The following is a 26,215-nucleotide window of genomic DNA, read 5'->3' as shown; positions in this document are numbered from 1 at the left end:
CTTCGTTACATTGCTGTGGCTTAGTAAAATGTTTTGGTTTGGCTCTGTGTGATTGAATGATCATGGCTGATTTAAATGATGTTATTTATTACTGTAAAGTAGCACCATGGGATAATGAATCTCTAGCTCTCATCAGGGAAAGCCTCAACCATCCCCTGAATCGATTCCTAGTTAAGCAGGCAACCTTGAATCTACTATGGGTTTTGATGTTTGATCAGATTGTTTGCCCTATTGTGCATTCAGAATTGTACCCCTCAGTCACGGGCGGCTGTGGCTGAGGGGTAGAGTGGTCATCCTCCAACCTGAAGGTCAGCAGTTCGATCCCCAGTCTGACCCATCTGCATGCCAAAGTTTTCTTGGGCAAGATGCTGAACCCTGAATGGCCCCCCATAGAATAACAAAGTGCTGCGAATAGATGAACTGTATGTGTGTGAATGGGTGAACGTAAAACTGTACTGTAAAGTGCTTTGAGTGGTCATCAAGACTAGAAAAGGGCTATATAAATACAAAACCATTTACCATTTACTTGGGCAAAATACTGAACCCCTGATTGCTGTGTGCCGACAGTGTATGGCTAGTGTTCGATAGAAAGAGTGCTATGCGTAGAAGTGCTGTATGAATGAAAGGGTCTCTGGATGGGTGAATGCAGTTGTTTTTATAGTTAAGAGTTCATTTACCATTCCCAATTTTAGAAATATGGCAAATATTTCAAAACACATCAATTATCATTGGTTATTGTACATGAGCCCTTCACATCTCTGCAACCCTAAACAAGCATAATTTTGACTGACGAGGATGATTGGATCATATGCACACATTTATCTAGGTAAGGGTAGAAAAGGACAAGTATACCATTTATGACATCAAAGGTGTGCAGCATTGACAGCACCATGTTCTTATTTAAAAATTGATATTTCCCAAAATGTTGATTTATTAATAATTTACTTTCAGTTTCAATATCATGCTTGTAGTCTGAAGTCACAGTGAGATCCCCCTCTAAGGTTTTCATTTGTGCTGGTAATAATACAGATCCTGACTAATTGCATCAACATCCCTGAAAGTCAGGATAGACACAACACCAGCAGCAGCAGAAGTCAGCTACATGACAGAACTGTTTGTTAGATCTGAATAAAGATGTGGCAATTTAATTTAATTTAATGTAGGTAAGCTGAGTTTTAATATCCCAAATAAATCTTAAACAAAGTTTGCCTTGTTTCCCCTATAACATTAGTATGAAACACACAATTGAATTGAGGAATCTCTGTCACAACTATCTTATCTTCCTCTGTGTACCTGCTCTAACTGCAATCACTGTTTGTCATTACTAGTTTTCTTCTATTTTTAGAACATTTATTCCTTTTTGTTGTTCACTTTCACTGCATGTCCAGGAAGCTCTTGTCCAAAGTCCAGTGCATGTACCCAGTGCACTAACACAAACAAACACATATGTTTGTACTTCTATCTATGTGAGGACTATTAAACATAATACATTCCCTAGCTTAATCTAAACATAACCAACGCAACTAAAAACTTAACCCTAACTTAATTCTAGCCCTGACCCTAAAACCGGGTTTCAAAGGTAAATGTTTCAGAAGGAAAAAATACAAATGAGACAAATTGTAAAAGAGGAATATAAGATACTATGACAAACGATCGCTGCACGGCGCTGTGCTTACGCCTCACTTCGGCTTCGCTTCAGCGTCCGGTGTTTTCAGCACAACGATTTAACATGGGAGTGGATGGGAGCCAGCTGTTTTTTAGGGCTTGGCGCTGGCTTACGCCACGCTTTGGCGTCGCTTCTGCGTCCGGTGTGAACCCGGCGTTAGACTGACAGGTACCACCTCGTACAGTGAAAGTCTTCTCCCGTAACCAAAACAGGAAGTTTTATAGAGCGGCTGTGGCTGAGGGGTAGAGTGGTTGTCCGCCAACAACGCGCTATATAAATACCAAACCATTTACCATATTTTTTTTTTGAATTTTGATAGAGCCTAGCAAGTTTTTTCACTTGCTTCCAGTCTTTCTGCTACGCTAAAAGACAAACTTGAGATTGGTAGTCATTTACTGCGCAATGAACAATCCATGTTGCGACCACAGAGGCCCTGGATCTGCGGGTGATAAAGCAAAGGGATTCCGGGGAAGAGGGATAGGGATGGAGTAGAGGAAGGACAAGCTGGAAAGAGAAGCTCCGTGTGTCATGTGTCATAATTCCCTTTGTGTCTTAGCGTCATCAGGGTTTTTTGCATTGCATTTGTTTTATCTGTGTTTAATAAGAGAAAATTGCGGGTCATCCAGGTTTTTATGTCCTTGAGACATGCACGAAGTTTAGTTAATTGATTACTAACTTTGGTGCACACAGACGACTCATCATTAATTTGCACGAATTGGGAGCGATCAGAAAAATACGATTTAAACCAGTTAAGGGCAGTTCCATTAATGTTAATTAACTGTTTAGGTCTTTGTAATAAAATTTGATGGTCAATTATGTTGAATGCTGCACTGAGATCGAACAGAACAAGGACAGACACAAGTCCTTGATCTGAGGCTATTAAAAGGTCATTAGTGACTTTTGCCAAGGCTAGCTATGTACTGTGATTGGCTCTAAACCCAGACTGAAAGTCTTCAGATATATATTATTTTCCTGGAGAAACTCACACAGCTGATTGGCTACAACTTTTTCTAAGATTTTAGACATGAAGGGGAGATTAGCAGGTGCTGTGAAGACCTCAAGGGTGCTGCTAACGTAGCAACAGTTTACTGTCCGCAGGCACTTCCCTTTCAACACAGCTGCTCGAAACATAATCTTCCTGATACGTTTTTTCTTCAGAATTCACTACCGTTCAAAAGTTTTGGGTCACCCAGGCAATTTCGTGTTTTCGATGAAAAGTCACACTTTTATTTATCAATTGAGTTGCAAAATGAATAGAAAATATAGTCAAGACATTGACAATGTTAGAAAAGCTCTGTCCACAGGGTATGGCATGCCATTGCAAAATGGAGTGATAGCCTTCCTTATTTAAAATCCTTTTACCTTGTACAAATCTCCCATTTTTCCAGCACCAAAGCAGCCACAGACCATCACATTACCTCCACCATGTTTGACAGATGGCGTCAGGCCCTCTTCCAGCATCTTTTCACCTGTTCTGCGTCTCACCTGTTCTACTGTCTGATCCAAATGTCTGTGTTCTTTTCCCTATCAATCTTTTCTTTTTATTGGCCAGTCTCAGATATGGCTTTTTCTTTGCCACTCCCAGCATCCCGGAGTCGCTTCTTCACTGAAGCTATGACACTGGCGTTGTGCGGGTACCATTTAAAGAAGCTGCCGTTGAGGACCTGTGAGGCGTCCTTTTTCTCAAACTAGAGACTTTAATATACTTGTCTTCTTGCTGAGTTGTGCACCGGGGCCTCCAACTTCTCTTTCTACTCTGGTTAGAGACCATTTGTGCTGTTCTCTGAAGGGAGTAGTACACACCACTAGGTGAAAAGCAGAATTAGAGTCAAGGAAATTGTATGGAAGTTACTCTGATCCCCTGAAGTTAGTGCCTATTCACAGCATGCCAGCACAGAGTTCTTCCCCGACAGTAACTTCAGTGAAGCGGAGATTACGCACCGCAGTGTTAATTTCGTTGACGAAGACGATGACGAAATATATTCGTTAACGACCCTTTTTCCATGGCGAAGACGAGACGAAGACGTAACGAAAACGAATCTTTGAAAATAAAAACTATGACGAAATCTATTTCAATTTTCGTTGACGAGACGAGACGAGACGAAAATGTTGGTGGATGACTAAGTCACAATAATTTTTAAAACATCATCGTATCAGGCCGTCATGAAGTATCAGGAGCGGGCGAGTGAGTGTGTCTGTGTGTGTCTGTGTGTGTGTGCGCCCCAGATAGCGCTCCGGTCCGTAGCTCCGCCCCCCGCCCCGCGCACTCGCTCAGGGAGACACAGTGAAAGCAGAGCTCGTTCTCTATGAGCAGCCTCTCAGTGACTCACTGCTTCCTAACTATGGAAACAGTGAAAACACAGAGTTTCTCTGGTCTCAGCGGATCAGAGATCAGCGCCTCAGCTTCTTGATCAGAGCAGAAGCTGCAGTTGATTTGTACCGATGTTCAGTTTCTGTGTCCGGCTCCAGTCTGACCTGCTCTCCCTATTTGTTTTCCCATTTAAAACTAAATATATATTTTTAAGCTATTAGGCCGCAGCTATATGTTTTTATAGAAAAGGAGTTTAATGTGGCTATTAAATGTAACTAAAACTAGACAAAAATGGAATTCGTTTTCGTCGACTAAATCTAGACTAAAATGGAATTAGTTTTCGTCGAATAAAACTAGAATAAAACTAATAAGGATAAAAATGACTAAATGTGACTAAAACTAATATGCATTTTCGTCAAAAGACTAAGACTAAGACTAAATCAAAAATAGCAGCCAAAATTAACACTGACGTACCACGGGGACGGGGTCTGGAGAACAAAGGGGGAGAGCAGCGGGGGGGAGGGTCGTGGAGCCGCGGAGCGAAGGTGTTATCTAATTAGCATATTACTCAGGGCGAAGCCGCTGCTGAGCCTCTCTCGATTCCCCATTGGAGTAAACCAACCCGGAAAGTCACTCGTGGTTGGCTGTTAGAAGTGTTGCCATTGGTCACCCTGGGTCATTGCAGCACACACGTGGGGTAAACCCCTCCCACACAATATTAATAATAAAAATTAATTTATAGTTGTTACTTATAATATATATAATAATATTTAATAATTTATTAGTAAGACTTTACCAAAAGCAATGCAGTAAATTAAGACATTCATTCATGTGATGCTTGATGTTAAATGTTAACATATTATAAAGTGAAAAAAAACAAAGCTTTATTTACATACAGCACAAATATTGTACAAACACAACTGGTCTAGCCAGTGAAAAGCTAATCAGGTGCTAATCAAGCTTGAAATGTCTCTTTGCAGCCTCTTGGTCATATGTTCTTTGTGGGACTCTGTCCTAATCTGCCCCAGTGTGTAGACGTCTGTGGTGGTGTGAAGCTGTGAGATCCAGTGTAGCTTCTAGTCTTATTTGAAGTGTGGCACACAGGTCGGTGAGCTGCTGGCTTTGGAAGGATGGATCCATGTCATCTGTCCCGCTTCAATCAGCTGTAAACACAATCAGTACAATTAGCACAGTTCAATGACAACATACACCTACATGTATCTGAAAAATGATTTAATGAATCTAACCTTACCCTCTTTTTTCTCTGCCGACTCCTGAACTCCTCAATGCTGAGGCAAGGTCCGGTTGGTTGTACTGGAAGCTCCTTCATACTGGCTCATAGTGGGTCTTAGGACGTCATAGTACAGGCAGCTGTAAAACGATATGAGTAACATGAGTTTATTATTAATAAACGGAAATAGCCTCGCTCCACCGTTGGAAGATCCACAGCAAAATTCCTTAAAAAATCCTAAACAGATACTTACGTACTGCAATTGCGGACTTTCAGCGAGTCTCGGCGTAATGTGCAGTGACTGCGTCATTGTGTACAGGTATCCGGCTGTGAAAACAAAACAATGAAATGGATCAGATAAAGTAAAGCTGGAGGATGTATTTTAAACAGAACAGCTCTTCTTTATTCATACCCTCGCTCCGCCGGCCATTTTCAACAGAGCTGTGAAGAGGGAGAGCTTCCTACAAACAAACAAAAAAACAAGAAAAAAGACACGTTTATGAAAAATCTTACCGAGAACAAACTGTTCGATTTAAGTAGTTCATACATATTTAAACATGCACTAACTCCGCTAAAGCACTCAACGCTTTATTCCACTTTTAGCAACTGTCACGCTAAAGTTCACACCTTTTTCAAATCTGACAGTTAGCTCAGCAGTTAGAAATGGCTTCGCTCATTGGCTGGGTATCACCTTTGTTTAGAGAATGTGCGTCCGTCTTCTCTGCTTCGACTCCTCGGCATTGCTTTCCCACGCACTCATCTTCTCCTCCAGGGAAACAGTGTTGTGTCGACTTCAGCAAGTTATTTAACCGATAACAGAGTCACTCGTACGGAACAACACAAGCCTCTCATATCTGCGGCAGACAGACTCTGTATTCACAAGGCTGTGATTGGATATGCCCATCAGGTGATGACGCAAACAACTGATGTCAGCTTTTCAGAGTAAAGCTTCACAACTGTCCTTTTCATCTTAAAGCAGCGGTTAAAACAGCTTTTAAATTTAAATTTTATATGGTATGAGTATGTGACTGAGGACCCGTTTATTCTATCTGGTTGTAAGTTATTGTACTTACATGATTTCTGCTGTTCTGTATTGGAACCTCATAGTTGAATGCACATATTGTAAGTCGCTTTGGATAAAATTGTTTTAATTGAATACTGAGAAAGTTTAATAAGAAGTTCAAATTATGAGGGAATTTCCAGTATTTTGGGAGGACAGATATCTTTATGGAAAGCCATTAAGGGAGAGCGGGGTAATGTGAGACACCCCTGTATCTAGGCAACGGAACACATTTGTGGTCCTTTGACCATTATGTTTTCAAGCCCCTCCCATTCACCCCTTGCCATGAAGGAGAAGTTGGTACTGGTGCTGTGGAAAGTATGTTTTTTCACAAAAATGTGTTTTTTGCATGTAAAAGTAAATTTTCTGAACGAGAGTATAGTTCCCGTTTGGAGCCCGTTTGGAGCCACTTGCCTGAGACAAATCACAATTTGAGGAATCCCTCTCCAGGGACAGACAGGAGTGCAATAGATGCCCTGTGTACCCCAACATTATAGATCAGGGGTTTTCAACTGGTTTTGTCCCAGGGACCACCATTCTGACTAGAAAGTATCCGCGGCCCACTGATGTGCCTACGCGTGCGCGCCTACGTGTGTGTGTGTGCGTGCGTACATTTGGATAGAAGGAAGTTTTGATATTTGGTTTTCAATGTTGGTTTTATTTAACCTCAAACAAATCTAGATATATCTCCCTAAATCCCCCCTTTCTGTCACGGCGGCACTCATTACAATCAGTGCAGTACTTTTGGAATTGACGCACAAGATGTCAGTCCTTTCAGAGTATTCTTCAACTGAAGGAAACATCACCAAGTTTCCACTCTCCACTCGTTCTATCCACCTTGACATTTTTTGGGACGAATGCCTCGAGCTTTTCGTAGAGCTGCATGACGTTTGCATCTCTCCCTTGCATGGAGCTTTTTAGTTAACCAGTGGCTATCATTGAACTTAGAGGCCAGGTCAGTACAATTCTTCTCGCACAAGAAATCATAGATAGTGCCACGTAGTTCAAACAGACAGGGGCGAGCACCGCGCCGCGAGACAGCCATCGCACCTCTGAGTGATAAAGGAGAGAGCTGTGTTCACTTCCAAAGTCTTGACATAGGGATGAAAACAGGCATGTATTCAATGCATTACGTTTAATGAAGTTAACAGTATTGACCAGGTCACCAAACACATCACTGAGCTCAACAATGAGATCTTTGGAGGCCAGAGACTCTATGATGGCAGTGTGTCCAGATTCTCCCCGGAGCCCCCTCTTTACAAGTTCAAACAGTCCAGTCTGGTTGCCTCTCATGGCTCTGGACCCATCGCTACATAATTCAACGCACTTCTGCCATGAGATATTGAGATCCTTGAAAAAATTGTCAAGTGCTTTAAAGATCCTAACCCTAGCTGTTAAAGCTTCTTGGTATGACGTACCTGGGACACTCCTGTTTATTCTGGTATCTTGATTTGTGCCAATTGTAGGGGCGTGCTTAGGCCCGATTTAAGCATGTCTATTCATTCTATCGGCAGAACTGCTACTGAATAAACGTTAGTCTTAGAGCTTTCGCTCTTTTGTTTTATTGAATATATTCATTATTAATTCTGCCCTTTTGGGCCTTCTTTTTTGGAAAATAAAAATTGCCATCATACAAACTACATCTCCAAGACCTCCTGAGAGTTTTTCTACCTAGGTCGACCGCTCTTATACGTCTACTTTTAACCTGCATGCATAGGGGAAAACCACTGGCAGTTTCTAGCCCCATGCTGGAAATGTGTTGAAATATCAAAGCGGGGGGGGCGGGGGGGGCTGTGGAGACGCGAACGATGTAGGACGTGTTTTTCTGTTGCTCCTCGGGAATGTGATAATAATATAGTTTTAATGTCATTTTAAGTTTCTCGACTGTCTGCAACTTTAAGGTGATTGAACGTTTTTTAAGAGACCTGAAACTTGTGAGTCGGAACCGCATTAATGTCGAGCTCTCGGGCGGAAAATTAGCCTACGAAGTCAGGTCGGAACAGGCCGCAACTCCTATGATTGACGCAAAATTTGAGTCAATCATATCGGAGCTGGTCAAGAAGGAGTTGGCGACTGCTCTCAAACCGCTGCAGGAAAAAGTCTCCCTGCAAAGTGGAACTATTAGTGACCTGGAGTGCTCCGCTAATGAGCACTCGGACCAGCTGACTGGTATGCAGGTGAACATGGCTAAGCTATCTGCTACGGTGGAGTCTCTGGGCAAGAAATGTGAAGAATTGGAGGCACGCTCTAGATGGCATAATATTCGACTAGTGGGTCTGCCCGAGGGATACAAGGGTCCCCATCCTACAGAGTCTATTGCCAAACTTTTAATGCACCTGCTGGGACTCGACGTGATGCCCGGGCTCGACAGGGCTCACCGCACATTGCGTGCTAAACCAAAGGAGGGAGAGCCGCCATGCCCGATGGTCATCAGGGTGACACCGTTTCAGGTGAGGAATGCTATTCTCCGCCGCACTGGACGGAGCTCCCCTCTGCTGCACAACAGGAAGAGGGTGCACATTTTTCCGGACTTTATAACGACTGCGGCCAAGCAGGGGGCGGCTTTCGTCCAAGTGAAGAGGGAGCTCCATGCCTGTGCCAACGTTAAATTCGGCCTCCGGTACCCGGCTACTCTACACATCAACTTGTCTGGCAGCCAGACCCACAGATTTCAAGACCCGGACCAGGCCCTGGAGTTCGTCAACAAGAGACTTAAGAAGAATCCTGCCCCGGAGAATGACTAACTTTGGACTCCACATGTGCTTTTTGACTCGGTTTGTATTTCTGCGGCAGTAGGCTGCATATCTAGCAGGTAACACACGTGTTATGCTGCTGTTGTCTTGTTTATAGACAAAATACAGCATTGACTGTGTTCTGACTGAAAGTTTTATTGCTTCACTCAGAGCATATTGGTGCTATTTTCATTTTCATTCTTCTTTCGGTCAGTCTCTACTATTTTTTTTATTCATTTTTTATTTTATTTAAAAAAAAGAAAAATCCATGGCACCTTTTTCTGTCTATTACTTTATTTATTTTTATTTGGGTCAGCCCATATTCACATTCACTGAAGTCGTTTAGCAGTGTGGTTAAGCTGCTGGTAACGACAGGTTTTATTTCTACGTGGGGTGAGGTAGCACACATCATTTTCTTGATGCGTCTGCTAGGTGAGGAGGGAGGTGGGGCGTTCTGTTCTAATGTGGGGGGGTTGTTAGTTTGTGTAGTTATTTTGGGCAATGGGTTGGCACCTATGCTACTTTTCCGGATGTTTGGAGTGGACATGTATCACGTTTTTTTTTTTTCTCTCTCTCTTCGCTGTTTTTGTTTGTTACATACTGAATTCTTTCTCCTTTAGACACAGGTTAAGACAACACTATCTGGTGTGGGCGGGGATATTCAATTTGTGAGTATAAACTGTAAGGGCCTGATTAATCCAATCAAGCTTAGTAAAGTGTTGCACTACTTACACCACCTCGATGCTCATATTATATATTTGCAGGAAACCTATTTAAAAGAGATAGATAGTGTAAGACTGAAGAAGAGCTGGGTTGGGAAAATATACCATTTCTCATTTTCCAGTAAATCTAGAGGGGTTGCTATTCTTTTACATAGAAATATATTCCTTTTGTCCATGTTAAGACAATGTCTGATTCTGCAGGCAGGTTTATAGCTGTCATGGGACACATTCAGATGATGTTTGGGAGGGGATTTTATGGAGGGTACATAAATCTTCATCTGTGCTGGACATAGCTTTATGCAATGCCGAATCCTCCATCGAGCTCACTACACTAAAGCTCGGCTTGCCAGAATATTTGATACAGTGTCTACCATATGCGAACGATGTCAACAAGCCAGAGCAAATTATTCACATATGTTTTGGAGCTGTTCCTCTCTGGCTAGATTTTGGTCTGAGATCTTTAGTACTTTATCCAAGGTTATTGGAAGGGATGTGTCTCCCAATGCCTTAACTGCCCTGTTTGGTGTATGGCCTTTCCCACTTACTCTTTCCCCAGCTGATAAGGACTTGATAGCATTCACAACTCTGCTGGCCAGGAGGTTGATCCTGCTAAAATGGAAATCCCCAGTCCCACCCACCTATACTCACTGGGTTAAGGAGGTACTTTATTTTCTTAAATTAGAAAAAATTAGACTGACTCTAACTGTGTGTGGATGTGCAGACAAGGATGAGCTGATAAAATGTATGTATTTGTCCTTATATTTTTTTTAATGTTTGTCTTTTTTCCCTTTTTACTAAGTTTCCCTTTCCTTTAAATATTGTTGGTAATAAATACATAATTAAGAAACACAACAAAGTTATTCCCTTGGGGTTGATGCTAACATTGAGCTGCAAAAATTTTTTGCAGCTCAAAAAAAAGTTTCAAAGATAATTTTATGTACATATCTGATATTGAAGAATGAGCTTTTTTATAGAATTTTTTTTTTTTTTTCAGGTCCAGATTTTTGTCTTATAGCAGTAGGTCAAGTATAGTCAGAAAAGGTGATCTTAACTTTTGCATTGAAGGTGATGTGGTGTGTGATTTGTATGCTGCCCTCTTCTGTTCCAGCAGTAAGAAAGTGCATCACATAGATGCACTTTATTAACACGTGTGTCTTTCCGATCTGCATGCTGAAGTGTCTTTGGGCAAGATACAGAACCCTGAAATTGAACCATCTTAAAAAAAGTACCATTAGCATTTACCAGAGGTGTGGACTCGAGTCACATGACTTGGACTCGAGTCAGACTCGAGTCATGAATTTGATGACTTTAGACTCGACTTGACAAAATGTAAAGAGACTTGCAACTCGACTTGGACTTCAAAATCAATGACTCGTGACTTCACTTGGACTTGAGCCGTTTGACTTGATAAGACTTGCTCCTTTCCCCAAAACACAAAGATTAAAAAGTATGTTATTAAGGAGCGCTCTGTATCTGTCATCGTGTTTGTGTGCGTCTGTGTGTGTGTGCAGCGCCGCCGCTCCAAAACGCGCACTACGCGCTGAGCGTCGGGCACCAAGTCCTGAGGGGGCACCAAAAAAAAGCAACTGAAAAATTAGCATAGTTATTATAATTATGTAGCCGAGCGTTTGGTTGTATCATAAGTCAGGCTTCAGCCGACAAAGGACACGAGAGCAGGTCATGCGCTCGGGACAGCACACCCGTTTATTCTCCGTTCATTTTACAACTTCACTCATCACAGCACCCACTTCCTTTAAAACCCCCTTTCAAAATAAGAGTCACTACCAACAACCCACTTAAAACCGGAAATACAAATCAACCGTCAACAATAACGTCATTAAATAAATTAGCTTACAATTATAATGCCGATATTATTTCAGTATAGAAATATTAGGTACCTTTTAGCCATGTTTATCACAAAAAAGGCAGAACAAGAGATATATTAAATTGCTCAAAAAAAGTTAAAGAAGATTGACTATTCTTGTTTGTACTTATTGATGATTATTTAATGTAATCATAGAGGAGTTATGCTTAGGGCACCAAAATGGCTCGCAGCGGCACTGGGTGGAATCATACTACGTCCACATCGTGCACAAATGACTGACAGACTTTTGGCCAATTTGGTCTTTTGCAAATGCAATTCAGCATAGGGCCCTGACATATAAAAAGCACAACCCTGTTCATTGTTATGTTCAAGTATTTGTTATGTTTCTCACATGTACACACACACACAGACAATATGAGGTAAGATAAATGAGATGAGATAAACACAGGACAGGACAGAAATGTTCATGTTCATGTATTTGTTATGTTTCTCACATGTACACACACACACAGACAATATGAGGTGAGATAAATGAGATGAGATAAACACAGGACAGGACAGAAACTGCTGTGGAACTAGTTAAAATGCAAAATACAATGTTAGCACTTTTGTACAAATAATAACAGTTGCACTTGTTTTTTCAAATGTGTTCATTCTGTAGGAGTGGTTTAAAATGTAGAATATTCTTGCAAAATATGAGTTAAATGTTAAAAATGACTGGTTAATAGTGCAATAGGGAAGTGCAATGTTGGCACAATTTTTTTCTGTAATTTCAATTGCACTTGTTTTAATAAATAAATAAATACAGATTTTAAAAGCATACATGATCTGTGTAAATATATTATTACTCAGTGATCAAAAGGACTCGAAAAGACTCGAAACTCAAACTGCAGGACTTGGACTTGACTTGAGACTTGTCAGTCTTGACTTTGGACTTGACTCGGGACTTGCCTGTCTTGACTTGGGACTTGACTCGGGACTTGAGGGCAAAGACTTGAGACTTACTTGGGACTTGCAAAAAAATGACTTGGTCCCACCTCTGGCATTTACTGTCTACCCACACAGGATTTGTCCTTTGTGGAGTTAATTATACAGTGACATGCACAAGTGGTATCTGTAGGAGTGGTATCTATAGGAGATATTTACTGATGTTAACTTTTAGTTGTTTGTGTGTGTGATCTGTTTTTAAAATCTGATTGTCCTGTCACTGTGAATACGACTGTGGAAACACCAGGCATGTTAATAATGCTCACAGAGTTGACACTTGCGTGAAATGCATTTGTTGGTTTTAAGTCCTCCTCGCCATTATCTTTTTTATCCAAGGACAAATAAGGTAAAGAATAATTTATCCTCTGTCTGTTGTTTGATTTGTATATTTGTTTGTTTGTTTATAAGCAAGATTTCACATATCTATATAAAATGATTTGTCTTTTTTTATGGTTTATGCTATATCTGCTTTTTTTAAGGATATTTTAATCATCCTGTGGATGTAAATTACTTTGCATCATATTGTTCCACATTTTTGCACCATTCTGGCTTGTCTTTTGACTTTTGAGTACTTAATATGTTGCATACTTATATGTTCTGTCTACCCATGTTTACACCAGGGATAGAGAGAAACAGCATTTCAATACCTATATGTCCTGTACATCTGGCAGAATTGGCAATAAAGTTTACCTTGACTTGACTTTGATTACAAATGTTTTAGAACGATGTGGTGTGGCTCAGAAAAGAACACATTACACATTACGTTTAGTTGCTAATCAAGATCAAGGGGCAGATCCAGTAATTTGTTATCACTTTAACACTGTAAGATATATCACTTTTCAATGATTTCCAAGGGAATAATTCATGAATTATTATGAAACACATTAAGGTGACTGATATTTACAATTGTGTGCAATTTGGTGCCCCTTAATTGACTTAAGAGTACTATTGGGCATTGGTGGAGTTATGCGCTCTCCTTAATGCCATTCTCAATAAAGTAAGAATTGTTTCCTCTTCTACAAAGAGAAAGAAAATAAAATTTTTTTTAAATATATTACAGCCCAAAGTGTCACACCATCGAGCATTAACAATTACCTTTTGAAACAAGAACCCTTTACCATTTCTGCCGTCACTGTTTTCTCTCCCTCCTACCTTCGAGGTCATGAGGCCTGCTGGCCCTCTGACTCCTGGTGGATTTGGGTACTTAACTCCTTTTTATTAATTATCCTATGGGAAGGATGCATGATTGTGTCTTCTACTGAATGTCTGCATTTTAGATGAATACCTGCAATCACAAGAATTCAAGCATAATACTTTTGGGGTTCCTTTGGTTGTTAAGAGAGAGAGCGCATGCAAACTCGGTTGTTCTAATGTACATCTGGGGATTTTGTTATTCAACTCTACACACCTGTTTTAAAGCTCTATTTGTGATCTGTGATCTGAGAGGATATTTAAGGATTCAGAAGTGATGATGGAAGTGAAATGGGATGTGTACAATTTTAGAATTTAGATGCATTTAAATCATTTTGATATCTCACTAGCCAATTCTTATTTTCACATTAATTTAAATACATATTATCAGTAACAATAAAAACTAGGGCTGTGTTGTAGCACTGGCGGGCCCGAGCACCCCCACGTTGAAGCCTGTAGTGATCGCTGGAGAGAGCGATCGATGACCAAGCGCACATCTCCGCGTTGATGCCACGCCATTAATATGTTAACACAATTTAATTTACACTCTGATCAGTAGGTGGCGTTATGACCCTAAACCGATATTCATATATGGAGCTGTTAAGATCACGATTGTGACCATAGGTCAGTAGTTTGGAGCTGGTTAGATAATGCTGAGTGGATTAACAATGTACTTCCTGTTTCATGGCAAATCATTAGGTGGCACTATGAAACTGAGGAAATATTGACACATAGTGCTGTTCAGGCTTGTACACTTATCATGTGACAGAAGTTTAGTAGTGATAGGACAATGCACAGTGGAGGTATGACAACATCTTGTCCTTTGGCGAAGGAAAATCATTCGCTGCACATCAATGTTTACACGGTTTGAGGAAATGTCACAATTCTGACCATGATCCAAAATTTTGGACTCGATTGGACAATGTATTTTCTGAGATACAGAACCTTGTGTTTTGATGGCGTTTAATCAAACTTTGACGCCACGCCACGTTCACACGGTGTGACGAAAAATCTATCTCTGAATCAGTTTTTATCTCCATCTTGTTGTGAGTGTAAGTTAATCTGATGAAGCCCTGGGACAAGTACATCACAGTAAAAATGTGGAATATGGCAAAATAGGCACTAAATCCGAAATGGCGGGCTTCCTGTTTGGTCTAGCATATCTATCCAACAGACTAATTTGTTTGTTATGAAAAAACAAATGCCCCATTGTGTACATGTCGGCCAATCGTAGTGCTGGGGCTGCCCTTTAGGGGGCGCTAGTCATTTTGCCACGCCCATTCCTTGAAACCATATGAATATTTTCAGGGGGGGGATGTTGTTGCACACCTGTAGTTTGAGTGAGATAGAACTATGAACACTGAGGTTACAGCAATTTCGTGTTTAACTCCGAGATGATGAACTTTAATGCAACGCCATTAATAATGGCGTTTGACGAAAAGTCACAGTTATCTTATGCCTTCATTATCAATGTCTTGAGACCCATTTGATACAGTTTGACATGGCTAATGTCAGTGGATGAGGAGTAATACATCAAAGTGTAAGACAAAAGCAAAAATCAAGTCGTTTCCTGGTGCCACCAGGGAGCGCTGTGATTTTAAGTAATAATTTCTGTGTAGATGTCATCAAGCCGGGACTCTTGTCTTACATGTCTAGTTTGGACTTGATTGGATCATGTATGTTCGAGATACAGAAGCTCATGTTTTGATGGCTTGTAACCACATTTTGACGCCACGCCACGGTCACACGGTGTGACGAAAAAGAAATCCCTAAATCAGTTTTATCTCCATCTTGTTGTGATGACACTCAATAAAAAAAGTTGTTGATCTGATGAAAGTTCTACTACAAGTACATCAAAGTAAAAATTTGTAATATGGCCATAAAAGTCACTAAATCCAATATGGCGGGCTTCCTGTTGCGTTTTTCATAATATTCCCAGAGGCTTTTTTCTATGTTTAGTCACTATACACCTGTGTCCCGATTTTGGTGAAAATCAGTTATGTGGAAACCTAGGGGCTCCGTTCCAGGTGGCGCTGTTGAGCCATTTTGCCACGCCCATTTCCGAGTACTCCAGAATACGTACATTTTTACCACTTTCTAATTTACTGCAAACTTTAGCAACGTTTTGAGCATGGGAAAGCCCTCAAAAAGCCCTTTCTATTGCCCTGATAATAATAATAATTTCAATTTCAATAGGGCCTCCCACCGATTTCGGTGCTCGGGCCCTAATAATAAGCATAATCCTTTCAATTTCAATAGGGCCTCCCACTGTTTAGGTGCTCGGACCCTAATGATAACAATTGAGAAGAGGCATGAGCAGCCAAATACAGTTAGGTCCATAAATATTTGGACATTGACACAATTTTCATCATTTTAGCTCCTTACATCACCACAATGGATTTTGAATGAAACAATTAAGATGTGCAGACTTTGTGCTTTAATTTGAGGGTGTTTACATCCAAATCAGGTGAACGGTGTAGGAATTACATCACATTTTTTATGTGGCACCCCCCTATTTAAGGGACCGAAAGTAATTGGTCAATTGCCTGCTCAGCTGTTCCATGGCCAGATTTGTTTTATTCCCTCCTTATTTCACATACAAGGAGCAGATAAAAGGTCTAGAGTTCATTTCAAGTGTGGTATTTATGTTTGGAATCTGTTGCTGTCAACTCTTAATATGAAGTCCAATGAGCTGTCTCTATCAGTGAAGCAAGCTATCATTAGGCTGAAAAATCTAAACAAACCTATCAGAGAGATAGCAAAAACATAAGGTGTGGCCAAGTCAACTGTTTGGTACATTCTTAAAAAGAAAGAACGCACTGGTGAGCTCAGCAACACCAAAAGACCCGGAAATCCACGGAAAACAACTGTGGTGGATGACAGAAGAGTCATTTCCCTGGTGAAGAAAAACCCCTTCACAGCAGTTGGCCAGATTAAGAACACTCTCCAGGAGATAGGCGTGTCTGTGTCAAAGTTAACAATCAAGAGAATACTTCACCAGAGTAAATACAGAGGGTTAACCACAAGATGTAAACCATTAGTTAGCCTCAAAAATAGGAAGACCAGATTAGAGTTTGCCAAACGACATTTAAAAGAGCCTGTACAGTTCTGGAACAACATCCTATGGACAGATGAGACAAAGAGCAACTTGTATCAGAATGATGGGAAGGGAAGAGAGGAGTATGGAGAAGGGAAGGAACTGCTCATGATCCAAAGCATACCCCCTCATCAGTGAAGCATGGTGGAGGTAGTGGTATGGCGTGGGCACGTATTGCTGCCAATGGAACAGGTTCCCTTGTATTTATTGATGATGTGATTGCTGACAAAAGCAGTAGGATGAATTCTGAAGTGTATCGGGCAATATTATCTGCTCATATTCAGCCAAATGCTTCAGAACTCATTGGACGGCGCTACACAGTGCAGATGGACAATGACCCAAAGCATACTGCGAAAGCCACCAATTTTTTTTTTTTAGGCAAAGAAGTGGAATGTTCTGCAATGGCCAAGTCAATCACCTGACCTGAATCAAATTGAGCATGCATTTCACTTGCTGAAGACAAAACTAAAGGGAAAATGCCCCAAGAAAAAGCAGGAACTGAAGACAGTTGCAGTAGAGGCCTGGCAGAGCATCACCAGGGACGAAACCCAGCGTCTGGTGATGTCAATGGGTTCCAGAAGTCAGGCTGTCATCGACTGCAAATGATTTGCAACCAAGTATTAAAAGTGACAATTACATTTATGCTTATGTTAGGTTGTCCAATTACTTTTGGTCCCTTAAAAAGGGGGTGCCACATATAAAATGTGTTGTAATTCCTACAGCGTTCACCTGATTTGGATATAAATACCTTCAAATTAAAGGTGTAAGTCTACACTTAAAGCACATGTTGATTGTTTCATTTCCAATCCAATGTGGTGTAGTAAGGAGCCAAAATTATGAAAATTCTGTCAATGTCCAAATATTTATGGACCTAACTGTAGGTTCATGACTAAGGCCAGACATAAGCAGAGAGAAACAGAATAATAATAATTAAACAAAAGTGTAGTCAAGCCATTTTATTAATAATCAAGTATCATAAACCACAAATTATTACACCCTTCATTTACAGACCTATATACAAAACCCTCTTCTAGCTCAACTTTGACCTACTTAATTTGCTTAACAGTAGCTGTTTTTCGGTAACAGTTTCAGGCCCATTTCATATCTGATAATATGAAAAGAAACAAGTGCATGTGGTTTTATGAAGTAACAAGGGCTGACTGCTGAAATTACTACTAAAATGTATACACACAATTGCCTTAAGTGTGAAAATAAATCCACTTGTAATAAAGTGGATAACGTTTAATTTGTATTTCTTCATATGATGTTTCTTTATTGATAATGAGCATTGTTTGGATGTTGAGTTTGATGTTAACACTTACTGGTTGTCAGTATTAACATCATACTGCTTACATAAATAACATCTGTGATATTTATGTGCTGCCACTCTGTGATTTGTCTCCCTCTGCAGGTGTGGCTGGAGGAGTATGAAAAAGAGGAGCTGAAGAATCCTATTGTGTTTTGCATGCAGGCAGAGCAAGCTGGGACCAGAACGTACTACTTCAGCACAGACAGCCATGAGGACCAGGAGAAATGGATCACAGCTATGAGTGAGGCTGCAGGAGTCATCGTTCAGCCAACGCAGAGGTGCTTTTCACATACATGAAGCAAGCCATACCCTTAGACCAGGGGTTTTCAACTGGTTTTGTCCCAGGGACCACCATTCTGACTAGAAAGTAATCCGCGGCCCACTGATGTGCCTAAGGGCGCGCATGTTTGCATGCATGCTTGCGTGCGTGCGTGCATGCATGCTTGCGTGCGTGTGTGTGCGTGTGTGTGTGTGCGTGCGTGTGTACATGTGTAAAAAACAACAAAAACGGTTGGTTTGCATTGCTTAAGAATTGAAAACAAAATTTAAATGCAGTTTTGTTGTTGTACTGCATGTAAGAACCATATGTACGTCAATATATAACGTCCATGACTTAAATATACAGACATGTAGCTGACATGGTGAGAGTACGTTAAAGTAACGGTGATCAATTACAATCAACATAAACTGGGGCTACAACTGAATAGGGAAGATGACAAAGTAATGCAGAAAATGTCACAAATGATAATCATACAATATCACACAACAAATTGAGGCCTACTTAAGTTTAACCTCATCATCACCAGCAGCAAATTCCACCTACTGTGTGAGTAGTACTTCTGTGTGTGTGTGTCTAGAGCACTCTTAAGAAATTGTTTCTCAACCAGCGAACGTTGTAAAGTTGACTGTTTTGGCTATTATGCCAATTTATTTTTCTTATTACAAAGTATTTGTTTTTCGCTCTTGTTTTATTTAATATTTTCAATATTAATTCTGCCCTTTTGGGCCTTCATTTTGGGAAAATACAAATTCCCATCATTCGAACTACATCTCCAAGACCTCTTGAGAGTTTTTCTACCTAGCAAAACTGCTCTTCTACATCTACCTGTTACACACATGCACAGGGGAAAAGTACTGGCAGTTTCTAGCCCCAAGCCGGTTTCGTATGGTAAAAATATATGGTAAAAAATAAATAAATAAATAAATGTATAAATAAATACAGAAATAAATAAATAAATGAATAAATAAAAATGGAAATAAATAAATAAATATGTTAATACCAAAAGAAATGTCAAAAGAAATGTCTTAAATATATTTTAACATTTATTTTTTCCCTGATACATTTCCTTTGCATTTGCAGTGTCCTTTTGCTAATGAGAAAGGCGGGCCTAACCGCAGTCTCATGCAGGATTGGTCACAGGAGTGTAATGATCCAGCCCTACTACTTCTGCCTTTCAATGCTGGTGTCCAGTAGCTGTTTGCAGCGTTGAGCCAGTTCACACTTAAAATGAACTAGTTCAAGTTCAGAGGGTTAGTTAAGGTTATTTTTTATTTGGATGATTTAGGTGTCAGTAGTCCTGACTGTGAGCGTCACGTCTCGTGTTGTAATGAGCACAAGGAGCGAGCCGAGAGGAGGAGGAAACAGAAACTCCAGCTCGTTACAAACCACCTGCCGCCTCTGCTGTGATCATGAAGCCGCTGATCTCTGAGCAGATGGGACCAGAGAAGCTCTGTGTTTCCACTGTTTCCACTGTTCCACAGAGTCACTAACTGGCTGTTGCACGGTGAAGAGATCAAGTCTCAGTCACTGCCCGTGTCTCTGAGCGAGTGTGTGACGGAGCGCAGGGGCTGTGTGTGTGTGTGTAGCTCAGTTGACCAATCCTGCTCGAGACTGAGGTTAGGCCCGCCTTTCTCATTAGCATAAGGACACTGAAATGTGGAAATAAATAAATGTGGAAATAAATAAAAGTTGCAATTAAATTGGAAATAAATAAATAAATGTGGAAATAAGTTTAAGACATTGATTTATTTAATTCTGCATTTATTTCCATATTTATTTATTTATTTCCACATTTATTCCAACTTTTATTTTTCGATTTCAGTGTCCTTATGCGAATGAGAAAGGCGGGCCTAACCTCAGTCTCGAGCAGGATTGGTCAACTGAGCTACACACACACACAGCCCCTGCGCTGTGCCACACACTCGCTCAGAGACACGGGCAGTGACTGAGACTTGAGCTCTTCACCGTGCAACAGCCAGTTAGTGACTCTGTGGAACAGTGGAAACAGTGGAAACACAGAGTTTCTCTGGTCACATCTGCTCAGAGATCAGCGGCTTCATGATCACAGCAGAAGCTGCAGGTGGTTTGTACCGAGCTGGAGTTTCTGTTTCCTCCTCCTCCTCTCGGCTCGCTCCTTGTGCTCAGTACAACACGAGACGTGACGCTCACAGTCAGGACTACTGACACCTAAATCATCCCAATAAAAAATAACCTTAACTAACCCTCTGAACTTGAACTAGTTCATTTTAAGTGTGAACTGGCTCAACGCTGCAAACAGCTACTGGACACCAGCATTGAAAGGCAGAAGTAGTAGGGCTGGATCATTACACTCCTGTGACCAATCCTGCATGAGACTGCGGTTAGGCCCGCCTTTCTCATTAGCATAAGGACACTGCAAATGCAAAGGAAATGTATCAGGGAAAAAATAAATGTTAAAATATATTTAAGACATTTCTTTTGACATTTCTTTTGGTATTAACATATTTATTTATTTATTTCTGTATTTATTTATTTATTTCCATTTTTATTTATTCATTTATTTATTTATTTCTGTATTTATTTATACATTTATTTATTTATTTATTTTTACTTATGTCATGTATGGTCCTCCATAGTTTCAAGGTTCCCGTCATCACCTTTATATTATTTTAGACATATTTTTCTTATTTTAATTATTTTTCACGGTATTCAAGAGTAATCTGGGAATGTGTTGAAATATCAAAGTGAATTTCACGGATCCCCTGCAATGCCGTCGCGGACCACTAGGGGGCCGCATTCGTCTCCAGAGCCGCGGGTAGCCGACCCCTGTGTGGAACCGAATTTGTATGTTGTATTGGACGTTTTTGTGTCGGCTATGGCAGCATTGTCCATCTCTTTTAGCTGTCCTCTGGAAACACTTCCGTTGTCATTTCTTCTCTATTTGCAGCACGTTTAACTATTTGCAGCGTGTTTCACTATTTGCAGCGCGTTTCACTATTTGCAGCGCGTTTCTGTAATGTGTTATGTTGTGAACTTGATGTTTTCTTACTTTGCGTTTTGTCAACTTGCATGTGTTTTCTTAACTTGCATGTGTTTTCTTAAGTTGGTGTTAGTTGAGCTCTCAGGGCCAGCGTACATTCGACTCAGAGCTGTGAATAAGATGGACAGTTTTCTTTAAAATACAACAGGACAAAATTCACGTTTATGACAAAACTTAACGAGAACAAACTTAAATTTAAGCAGTTCGTACATATTTAAACATAAACTAGTTCTGCTCAAACACTTGATGCTCTCTTTTTATTTTAGCAACTTTCTCGCTTATCCCACAGTTGTTAACACACTATTCATATCTAAGAGTTACTTAGCAGTTAGCAATGGCTTCTCTCTGTAGCTTAGCTCTTGACGTAATTTTGGAACTGTGCGCCCGTCTTCTCAGCTTAGAATAGTCCACATGGGCCGGCGGCTTTACTTTCTAACGCAGTCGTCCTCTCCTCCAGGGAAACAGTGTCGTGTTGACACCGAAAACAGAGTCAGTCGTCGAACCATTCACATGGCTGTGATTGGACAAGCCCTCTAATGTGTTGATTATCGCATACTTATATAAGGCAAATCTATTCAAGCTACAATTTATGATTATATTATTATTCTAAGCCTGATGTATTTATAGGAGAGATTTTCTTAAAAGGGAGTTAGTACTGCACCACTGAGTGATTTTTTCCTGATTTGCATTTGCAAAGATCATAGTATTGTCATTTACATGTGTCATCATCATCACTGTAGTGTAAAGCAAATGCCTTTGTCACGAATGGTATGCGTCTTTAAATGGGAGGAAGGACTGATAAGAGCAGTTTAAACAGACAACACAACAACATCACATTTTTCATCACTATCAAAGGATTCTGGGGAGGAAACCCCTAAGGGAGGGGAAACACACCTTATATTATCGTCACTGTAGATCTAATTCGTGTGTCATCTGGCGGAACAAACCATAGGGACACAGCTGGCATTTTCCATAAGTCCCATGGAGGCTACAGCAACCAAACTGTGAGTTAAAAAGGTGCAGTGTGGGGGAGACATAGGTGCGAAATAGAAGTGTGGCATGTTCAAACGAGCAAACACTTTCTGTAGCTTCAAAGGGGGAAAAAATCATCATATCGCATAGGATGCTTGAGACCCACATAAACAGACTGTCCTGGGAGACTGGTTTGAACATTCCAAAAACGAAATTAGTATCAAGAGTTATCAGTCAGCGGGAGATCGCTGTCATCATTATTGAGAGAACAGTTCCTATACTGCCACTCAGACCCAGCTGACTGAAGGGATGCCACGGTAGATGGTCAAATGGTTTGTCAGGTGGAGGATGTGCATCTTGTGGGGCCTGCCTTCCTCTACCAATATTGTTAGTAGCACAAATCCTGCATGCTTGACAAAACCTCTGAGCGTAGCTCGAAAATCCCTTTGTGAACAAATGTTGTGAAATAGCAGCCATCATCGATCCTTTCGAAACATGATCCTTCCCATGCGTTAACTTTGTATAATGAGGAAACAGATACTTTGGCAGACAAGGTTTCTCCTCAGGGCCCACCCACACCCCATGTGTGTGTGTGCAACCACTTCTCCTCCACACTCTCTCTCCTCCAAGTCCATGCTCGTCCGCTGTTGCTCTAAGTGGAATTTCTCTCAGGTCAGCCGTTGGGGTGGTGGGGTCGACCTGTAAGAGTATGTGTGAAGCAGATCGAGCAGCTGCTTTCGCTGCTGCATCCGCCCTGCCATTTCCTTGTGATAATTGGTCATTATTAGAGGTGTTAGCATCACATTTACATACAGCAACCTGTTTGGGGAGGAGGATAGCATCAAGCATCAGAGACACCAGAGCATGATGTGCAATTGGTTTGCCTGCTGATGTAAGGAATTCCCTGTGTTTCCAAATCCTGCCAAAATCATGTACTACACCATATGCATATCTACTGTCAGTGTAGATGTTAACCCTTTTCCCCTTAGCCAATTTGCATGCTTCAATGAGAGCAGTGAGCTCTGCTGCCTGTGCAGACAGAGAAGCAGGGAGTGGTCATGCAATCAATGTATAACTTGCTGTTACCACAGAGAAACCCACTTAATTTGCTCCTGTGTCTGAATTGCGAGACGCTGATCCATCCACAAACAGTTCAGAGTCGGGATTCTGCAGTGGCGTTTCCTTTAAATGTGGGGGAACAAACTTCGGCTATTGTTAATACACAATTATGTTGTTCACCATCTCCTTCTGTTGGAAGAAGAGTAACTAGGTTAAGAACATATCATCTTTTCACAAGGATATTAGGCATTTTCAACAGAATAGCATGATAACAGAGCCAGCCTGCAGCAGACAAATGAGATGTCTTTTGTTCCAACAAAATGAACGACCTCGAGGACAGCATAGACAGGGATAAATGACCTGCAATAAGAATCGATCACATGAATGACATCACTTATTTCTTCATTCTCACAATATTCCTCAGGTGGAGCACAAATCACAAATCATTAAATTATCACCATATTGTAAATGTGCTCTTCCTGGTGCTATCTCTAATGATCTTAAGCTTTCTTTTAGTGCCTGCTTGTAAATGGTCAGTGATTCACAATAGCCTTGACGAAGGCAGGTTAATGTATAACTTTCTCTGTTGAACTCAAATGCAAACCAGATCAACAACAGAGAACCATTTAATATCCTTCAGAACTTGCTAAAGGATTGTTTTAATAATTTGGAACCGACGAAGCGCGTTGTTGTACTCAGCGTTGAAAACTTACAATTCTTAGATGAATCGCAAATCATCAGGTTGTGTTTTATCAAAAATACTCTTCACCGGAAAAAATCGGAGTGTGCACTAGTGAATCCTTGCAAGGAACAATTACACTTGCCCTCAATCAAGAGTTGAAAACTGATGTAATGGGGGAGAACAGGGTAATGTGGGACATCGGGTAATGTGAGACATCAATCAATCAATCAATCAATCAAATTTTATTTGTATAGCCCATATTCACAAATTACAATTCATCTCATAGGGCTTTAACAGGGTGTGACATCCTCTGTCCTTAACCCTCAGCAAGAGTAAGGAAAAACTACAAAAAACCCTTTTAACAGGGTAAAAATATGTAGAAACCTCAGAGAGAGCCACATGTGAGGGATCCCTCTCCCAGGACGGACAGAAGTGCAATAGATGCCACGTGCAGGAGAACATCATCAATAATCAAAGTCTCTAGCAGCATTGATGAAGCACAGTCCATGCTCAGCAACCATCTAGACCACGATCCACCATCCAGACCAGACGCCACTTCAGTCCTCAGTCACCGTCCACCGCCGCCCACCAGGAGGACCCATCACAAGCCACCACTGCGGTCCTGGTCCACCGCCCGTGCCCAATGCCAACGCGACACAGGGTCCGCCACCAGCACCACGATCAGCCCACATGACTCAGAATCCGCCACACTGGATCCAACACCGCGACCCCCGGTGCGCGATCCACAAACCGTAATCCATGGTGCGGCCACAGAGGCCCTGGATCTGCGGGTGATAAAGCAAAGGGATTCCGGGGAAGGGGGATAGGGATGGAGAAGAGGAAGGAGAAGCTGGAAAGAGAAGCTCCGTGTGTCATGTGTCATAAAATAGAACAAGTAACGTTCTGGCGCACTAATTAGCTCTAACTATAAGCTTTATCAAAAAGGAAGGTTTTGAGCCTACTTTTAAACGAACAGATGGTGACTGCCTCCCGAACTGAAAGTGGTAGATTATTCCACAGCCGAGGGGCTTGATGGCTAAAAGCTCTGGCTCCTACTCTACTTTTAGAGAATTTAGGGACGACAAGTAGGCTTGAATTCTGGGAGCGGAGTGCTCTAGTGGGTTTATAAGGTATTAACAGCTCTTTAAGGTATAAAGGCGCTATATTATTAAGGGCCTTGAAGGTGAGGAGGAGAATTTTAAATTCTATTCTAGATTTAACTGGAAGCCAGTGTAGCGATGCTAATATTGGAGAAATGTGCTCTCTTCTCTTTGTTCTCGTCAGGACACGTGCTGCAGCATTTTGGACAAGCTGTAGAGTCTTTAACGACTTCCTGCTGGAGCCTGATAATAATGAATTACAATAGTCCAGTCTCGATGTAACAAAGGCGTGGACTAGTTTTTCTGCATCTTTTTGTGAAAGGACATGTCTAATTTTTGAAATATTACGCAAGTGGAAAAAAGCGGTCCTAGAAATTTGTTTTAAGTGACTATTAAAGGATAAATCAGGATCGAAGATCACTCCCAAGTTCCTGACTGTTTCATTGGAAGCAAGGGCAATGTCGTCTAGCGCAGCTATATCATTAGATAATGCATCTCTAAGGTGTTTGGGGCCAAGTATTATAACCTCTGTTTTGTCTGAGTTTAATAAGAGAAAATTGCGGGTCATCCAGGTTTTTATGTCCTTGAGACATGTTCGAAGTTTAGTTAATTGATTACTTTGTTCAGGTTTTATTGACAAATATAACTGGGTGTCATCCGCATAGCAGTGGAAATTTACCGAGTGTGTCCTGATAATGTTTCCTAGTGGAAGCATATATAATGAGAATAAAATTGGGCCGAGCACAGAGCCCTGTGGAACACCATGATTAACTTTGGTGCGCACAGATGACTCATCATTAATTTGCACAAATTGGGAGCGATCAGAAAAATACGATTTAAACCAGTTAAGGGCGGTTCCATTAATGTTAATTAACTGTTTTAGTCTTTGTAATAAAATTTGATGGTCAATTGTGTCGAATGCTGCACTGAGATCTAACAGAACGAGGACAGACACAAGTCCCTGATCTGAGG

At 41.0% G+C, this 26,215-nt stretch overlaps 1 protein-coding gene across 5 annotated transcripts in view; it reads left to right on the top strand.

Annotated features, from left to right (window-relative positions):
- The window catches only part of plekha6 (pleckstrin homology domain containing, family A member 6), a 113,583-nt gene that overhangs the window by 14,230 nt on the left and 73,138 nt on the right, over positions 1-26,215 (top strand). For all 5 annotated transcript variants that reach the window (XR_009924656.1, XM_062412151.1, XM_062412152.1 and 2 more), the window contains one exon: positions 18,234-18,409. Coding sequence is in view for 4 of the 5 variants with exons in the window: in XM_062412151.1 (XP_062268135.1) it covers positions 18,234-18,409 (176 nt within the window). In the remaining variant the exon portion in view is untranslated. The remainder of the gene's footprint in view (positions 1-18,233; positions 18,410-26,215) is intronic.

Source organism: Platichthys flesus, chromosome 2 (assembly GCF_949316205.1).
Source record: "Platichthys flesus chromosome 2, fPlaFle2.1, whole genome shotgun sequence".
In the NCBI taxonomy this organism is placed as follows: Eukaryota; Metazoa; Chordata; class Actinopteri; order Pleuronectiformes; family Pleuronectidae; genus Platichthys; species Platichthys flesus.
This window is presented reverse-complemented; position numbering and strand designations above follow the sequence as displayed.